The sequence below is a fragment of the Perissodus microlepis genome, chromosome 4 (genome assembly GCF_051167445.1).
Source record: "Perissodus microlepis isolate ML-2025 ecotype Zambia chromosome 4, ASM5116744v1, whole genome shotgun sequence".
NCBI lineage: Eukaryota > Metazoa > Chordata > Actinopteri > Cichliformes > Cichlidae > Perissodus > Perissodus microlepis.
The window spans coordinates 10,481,883-10,487,882 of NC_140464.1; the positions used below are offsets into that span (position 1 = coordinate 10,481,883).

Sequence of the window (6,000 nt, forward strand, 5' to 3'; positions counted from 1 at the left end):
GATGGAAGTGAAATTTTAATGGACTGTTAACACAACCCTACAGACACACACACAGATGCTCCAAAAAAATAACATCCTTGGTGGAGAAAATGAATGAATGAATGAACAAATGAATGAATGGATGGATGGATGAGATGGTTGAATCTTAGTTTCTTATCTTAAATGTTTCACATATGGCCCTTAACATAAATTTGCGTAGATGTCGTGTATTTTTCCCTTTAAAAAATTAAAAACATTATGGAGAGAGAAAAAAATATGTTGGTAACTATAAATACTGTTAATTTGGGGCAGATTTGGATGGTGGTCTAATTCATTCAAGCAAAATTTGATGTAATTTCACTTCAAATTTATGATTTAAATATAGACATGTAGATTGCCAAGGAGTCATTACTCCAAATTGAAATTCTGCAGTTAACTGCCGTTTGTTCAGGCAGTTAAAACTTACGATAACTAAGGTTTGAGGATGACGTTTCTTTCTGCCTTATCTAAACTTCCAACAGGTGGATCCACCCTGAGAGCAATAAATGTTTCCTGGAAATCTGTGGGTTTATTTTTACTTTTTTCTTTTTTTGTTCACAAAAGAGCTCACAAGTTGAGATTTCCTGTTTAGACAGAGGTGATCCTTCATTGCAGTGAAACGTAAAAAACAGGACATAAAATAATGAAAGCTAATGAGGCTCACGTGTATACCTGAGTGGACACAACTAGCTATCTGAGTGGTCAGAGGCTAAATTAGCAGATTTTGAGAGTGACGAATGAAAATAATTTATAATTTAATTTATGATTCAATAATAATGAAAAAAAGACACATTTTCTTTGATTCAGTTTGATGCTGAAGTGAATATAGTCCTGCCAAACCCCAGACTGGCACGTCCCACTGTCTAACTCCACCCAACTGCATATCTTTGGGTGGAGCGAAACAGACCTTTAAAAGCTGCACGCGGTGACCTGCTGACCAACAGGATAAGTGAAAAACTCAACAAGGCAAAATGGTTGTGTGGACAGACTTTGAGCGCACCACGATCCAGGACATCTTCTCCAAGATCGACTATGCGGTCGTTGGACAAGCAGCTTTTTCCAGGTATGACCATGTTTCTGATATTTACTCCCTTAAAGAATGTGCAAGATTATATGACACTATATATATATGTGTGTGTCTTCTTTAGTAATTGTGAGCTATTTAACATTTTCAAGAGCAAATCAATTATTTATATATTCCCTCAGGTGTCTGATTGTGTACCCCTGGACTCAGAGGTATTTCGGTGGATTTGGAAACCTCTACAATGCTGCTGCCATCACATCAAATCCAAGGGTTGCGTCTCATGGAAAAGTCATCATGGAAGCTCTGGAAAAAGCTGTGAAGGACATGGACAACATCAAGGCCACATATGCAGAGCTGAGCGCGCTGCACTCTGAGAAACTGCAGGTGGACCCTGACAATTTCATGGTAGGCAATGCTGAACTGATGGTACTGGCTTCTATTGATATTTATGTATTTATTTAGCATGTTCATGATATCTCATGCATGTTGTGTTGTGTTACAGCTCCTGGGCCACTGCCTGACCATTGTGGTTGCGTCCCAGCTGGGTAAAGCCTTCACTCCTGAGGTACACGCAGCTTTTCAGAAGTTCCTGGCAGTGGTGGTGTCCTCCCTCAGAAAGCAGTACTACTAGAAAGCTGCAGAGGACCGTCACATACTCTGTTGTTAAATTGTACCTCAAAATGATGTTAATAAATAAGATATATGAAGCATATACCTCAAGTTGTTTGTTTTATTTCCCCTTTTTCATAATAGGACCGTTACATACTCTGTTTTTTAAATCATGTCTTGAGGAGGCTTAAATCAATAAAACAACGAGCATATTTTTCACTTTGTTGTTTTTTCTTTTTTTCTAGCATTTGCAACTATATCAGGGTGTAACAGAAGAGTTAAATAGTGGGTGTAAGATATTAATTAGCCTATTCTTTCAAATTTTAAATAAGATGGTGTAAAATAAAAATAAGTCATGCTGTGACTTTCGCATCAAAGGACCTCTCAGAAATTATGACGGATGATAAAGTATTGTGGTGTACAGTATTTTTACTGTACACCACACAAAAAAACCCAAACAAACACGGCTGTTTCATTGTATTTGATTTATTCAGATTCAGACTGGCAGTGAGTAGCTATCTGAGCCCCTGCCGCTCGTCGCCTCCAGTATGCAATTTATCGGTATTTCACAGACAGGGCACGAGCCAAGGCAGCCAGGAACTTGTCTAAAGCCATATGGACCTCAGGGGTGAAGTCGACGGGGAACATAGTGGCCAGAACCACCAGGATGTTCTGAGCAAGAATCTGTACAAAGATCGTGACATCAGGGATTATGATATCAAAGATCGGTTATCTGAATCATAACTCAGTCTATCCTGTGTTTCTTCGGTGACAGAGTCGTGCTTTGACTTGCTGACAACACAGGCAACTTCCCTGTTTGTTTAAAAGTGTAACATTTTTGCGCTACAGCAGCTGAAACACACATTTCATTTATCCTAAAGATAACTGTAGCTCGATGTCACGAATTGGGGTTCAACTTATGATTTATTTATATTTGCATATGGCCTTATCCATGTGTGGATGGGACAGATTTATAGGCTTCTAAATCAAAGAATAATTAATGATGACGTTACAGTTCCTCACTAGAACGGATGCAGTCTCAAACAGTAGCCTATGGAGGCACATTTAAATAAAAACTACTAAAAAATGTTTAAGCAAGCGTTTAATTTGTAGTCCAATTAATTTTTAAAGCAAACCCAGAGGTTTTCTGACCCGCTTTCATGATTTAATAAACAAATACCTTGAAGTTTGCGGGGTCCACTCGCAGAGTGAAAGCATGCAGCTCACTGAGGGTAAGAAGACTCCCTGCCAGGTCGTCGATTTTGTTCAAAGCATCGGTTATTGTAGCTGCCACCATTCCTCCGTGTTTCCTCACTGGGGCAGAGCTGGGGCTCAGGTCCTTCCAGTGGGAGAAGTAAGTCTTGGTCTGAGGGTACACTGTCAGCATCCTGGGCAAAAACACAGGTGAGTAAGCCAGTAAGTAATAGATAAAAATGCAGAAGCCGGTTAAATTCGCCTCATTTTTTTTCTTATTTACCTGGCAACAGCGTCACCGCCAATGTTATTCGCCCTTCCCGACACTTTAGCCCAAAAGGCCTTGACTATCTGCTTGTCCTTAGCAGAAAGGCTCATCTTTCCTCTGGAGTTTTTTTTTTTCAAGTTCAATGCCGCGTTCGCTGCAAACAGAGGGGTTTTATAGATGCAGTGGAACATAGGCACACCCAGCCCCCCTTCAAGATAATGCTATAGGCGTTTGGAAGGATTCCAAATGACATGTAACAGCTGGCATGAGATAAACACGAAACCAAAGTGTCACGGTGTTCTATAATATAGGACGAAACAATCAGAATTATATTTCCCACGGGCATCCAACTGAAACGTACAAAACTGACAGCTAGTGAAACCCTCGTATCACCTGCTCAAACTGGTAATGCTTGGACGTGCTGGTAATGCTCGGACGTTAAAAACTGGCCTTAATGAATTAACTGGCTGCTAAGAAACACATATGGGATCTTGTGTACAAGCCAAATATCTTATCGTTTCAGATTTGCCCCACACTGGAAATGCGCTCTTGAGGGATGGTAAGGGTCTATAAATAACCTCCACTTTGGAATTAATCCAAACATTTTTATTTTGGCTCACTCCTTTAGATGAGTAAATCTAAAGATGATTTTTCATTTGTTCTAATTAAACAAGTGTTTATCCTCACAAATCACACTCCTTATTAACTGGAGGTTAAAGCTTTTATTTTGTTTTACACCAAACTACAAGAAAAAAAAATGTAAATATAACTTAGTAACTGCTATTTCAATATTTTATTTACACTCAAAAGAGATTTATGTCCAAAATGTTGAATTCAAGTAATTTGATTAAATGTAAGTTTTCCATATAGTTTTCTTACATACATGTCAAACGCTAAATGTAATTGAATTTGGTCAAATAAAATGTACTTGATTGGTATACATTCAATTTATGTCAAAAATATTTTCCGTAATAATTAATTCTGAATAAATAAACCTTTGATGTCATATGTTCCAGTTGCCTTTACTCAAAACTACTGCTTCATGTTTATGACGGCCAAGAATAACTTTTTATTAAACATACATACATTTGTATATATGCTTGTGTTTATTTACTTTATTAACTGCCTTTGTAATTGCAATTTATATGAGATAAATTAAATCAGTACGCTTTAACAATCAGTCCGTGGATTCTGATTTAAAATCTAAATTCTACAATTAATTAATAGGCCTGTTGGTTGTGCTATCAGTTACAAACATGATGATTATGCCATCCGCCGCGTTCGTTTTTACTGTGGGGCTTATCGTTTCAGTGGGTGGGCCTGTTTTAAAAAAAATACATGATAATGCAGGAGCAGCACTGGCTGCACCACGACATATCGATGCGGTTACAATTATACAGTCGCTCTTGGGGTTAGTTTATTTCATTGCATTGCAGGGAGCAGTGGAGGAGCGGGGGGGTGACTTACTGGGCTTAAGCCCGGGTTGTTTTGTCAGAAGCCCGGGGTCTTTTGGAGTGTAATTTTTTCATAGTTAGATGCCTGGCTGACAACTGTATAAAACAAAAACTACACACAATATTCGAAGCACATAGTGCACACTGTGGGAATTTATGACTGTGCGTAAATCCCCCCTAATATTGGTATGATCCGAGCTCAGAGACTGAGCGAGGGGCCGGGGGGAGCCGCTGCCTGTTGGAGAAACGGAGCCAGGCAGACAGAGGAGAGCTGAAGTTTGACCAGGTACCAAGGCAAATCATTCGTACTGTACAAATAATGTAAATATGACGGTGTATCACGAAAGATTGATATCAAACTGATCACTTGACCCATATTACGTTACTTGCTCTTCGAGTGAATCAACAAATGGCGAAATGAAAAGCCGAACAACAACAAAGCTGTTTCTTTAGAGAGTCTTAGCTTACATGTGTGTTTATTTCATATTTTCAGTCGTTACCCTCCACGGCTAAATAAATCGGTTTCAGTAATGTACTGATATACAAGAATGGACATAAGGAGCTTCTTTCAAAGAAAAAACTCGGGTAGATGTTATTTTATATATTATGTTTTGTATGTTGTTCAGTATATTTCTATGCAAAACAAGAGGAATTTCAATACACAGCAGTATATTCACAGTTTAAACCAGAAACTTACATACACTTTATGGAAAACACAAGAACATTTTTTTTACTGTACAACATCAATTTAGAGTAAACTTGTTTTGTTTTGGTTAAATAAATATTGAAATATCTTTTGAATTAGTTAAATGTCAGAATAAAGAGAGACAGAGCTGTCTATTTTTTATCACTTTCATCAAATTTAGGAGTACTTATACACTAAGTTTATTGTTAATTAATAAGAAAACTCCAGACGATTCCATTCTGAGCTGAAGAAGCTTCTGATAGGTTAGCAGAGTCCATGTGAGTAAATTGGTGGCACACCTGTGGATGCATATAAGGCAAAACACAGAGCCTGTTTCTCTGACATGGGAAAATCAAGAGATGTCAACCAAAACACCAGGAAAAGAATTGTGGAGCTCCATAAGTGTGGCTCAATTTTGAATACAATTTGGTGCCATTTTTAATTAAGAAATACAGATAGTTTCTCTCTTTACTCTTAAAGTTAACAAATTTGTTTTTATATTTATCAATCTAAAAAAATAAACATTTAGTCCGATTTGATGTTACAATTAAAAAAAGTGTTTATGTTTTTATCTGAAGAGTATGTAAATATCTGGTTTCCACTGTATATTTGATGATGTTGGTGTTTGGCTTGATTGTCAGCACAAAGAAGGAGAGAGAGGAACATATGGGCTCAAAATGTGGTCATAAATATTTTGTACTTGTAAAAAAGATTTGTATGTGTAAAAAAGATTTGTATGTGTAAAAAA

General features: G+C 37.6%; 2 protein-coding genes across 2 annotated transcripts; one reads left to right on the top strand and one right to left on the bottom strand.

The window, feature by feature from the left end:
- Positions 1-954: 954 nt before the first annotated feature.
- On the top strand, positions 955-1,673 carry LOC146388337 (hemoglobin subunit beta-like). The gene is made up of 3 exons (XM_084925583.1): positions 955-1,081; positions 1,225-1,447; positions 1,545-1,673. The coding sequence occupies exons 1-3, from the start codon at positions 990-992 to the stop codon at positions 1,671-1,673; spliced, it is 444 nt and encodes a 147-aa protein (XP_084781709.1). The 5' UTR covers positions 955-989.
- Positions 1,674-2,147: 474 nt separating this feature from the next.
- LOC146388338 (hemoglobin embryonic subunit alpha-like) lies at positions 2,148-3,281 on the bottom strand. The gene is made up of 3 exons (XM_084925586.1): positions 3,129-3,281; positions 2,832-3,039; positions 2,148-2,335 (listed from the first exon to the last, which is right to left on the bottom strand). Exons 1-3 carry the CDS (start codon positions 3,221-3,223, stop codon positions 2,207-2,209), a joined length of 432 nt encoding a protein of 143 aa, XP_084781712.1. The 5' UTR covers positions 3,224-3,281; the 3' UTR covers positions 2,148-2,206.
- Positions 3,282-6,000: the final 2,719 nt, after the last annotated feature.

Excerpts from the sequence above, each read along its gene's own strand:
- LOC146388338 (XM_084925586.1), bottom strand. The coding sequence starts at position 3,223 with ATGAGCCTTTCTGCTAAGGACAAGCAGATAGTCAAGGCCTTTTGGGCT. Across the intron at positions 3,040-3,128 it reads GGCGGTGACGCTGTTGCCAG|GATGCTGACAGTGTACCCTC; the intron begins GTAAATAAGAAA and ends GTTTTTGCCCAG. Across the intron at positions 2,336-2,831 it reads TGGACCCCGCAAACTTCAAG|ATTCTTGCTCAGAACATCCT; the intron begins GTATTTGTTTAT and ends ATCTTTGTACAG.
- LOC146388337 (XM_084925583.1), top strand. The coding sequence starts at position 990 with ATGGTTGTGTGGACAGACTTTGAGCGCACCACGATCCAGGACATCTTC. Across the intron at positions 1,082-1,224 it reads GGACAAGCAGCTTTTTCCAG|GTGTCTGATTGTGTACCCCT; the intron begins GTATGACCATGT and ends ATATTCCCTCAG. Across the intron at positions 1,448-1,544 it reads TGGACCCTGACAATTTCATG|CTCCTGGGCCACTGCCTGAC; the intron begins GTAGGCAATGCT and ends GTTGTGTTACAG.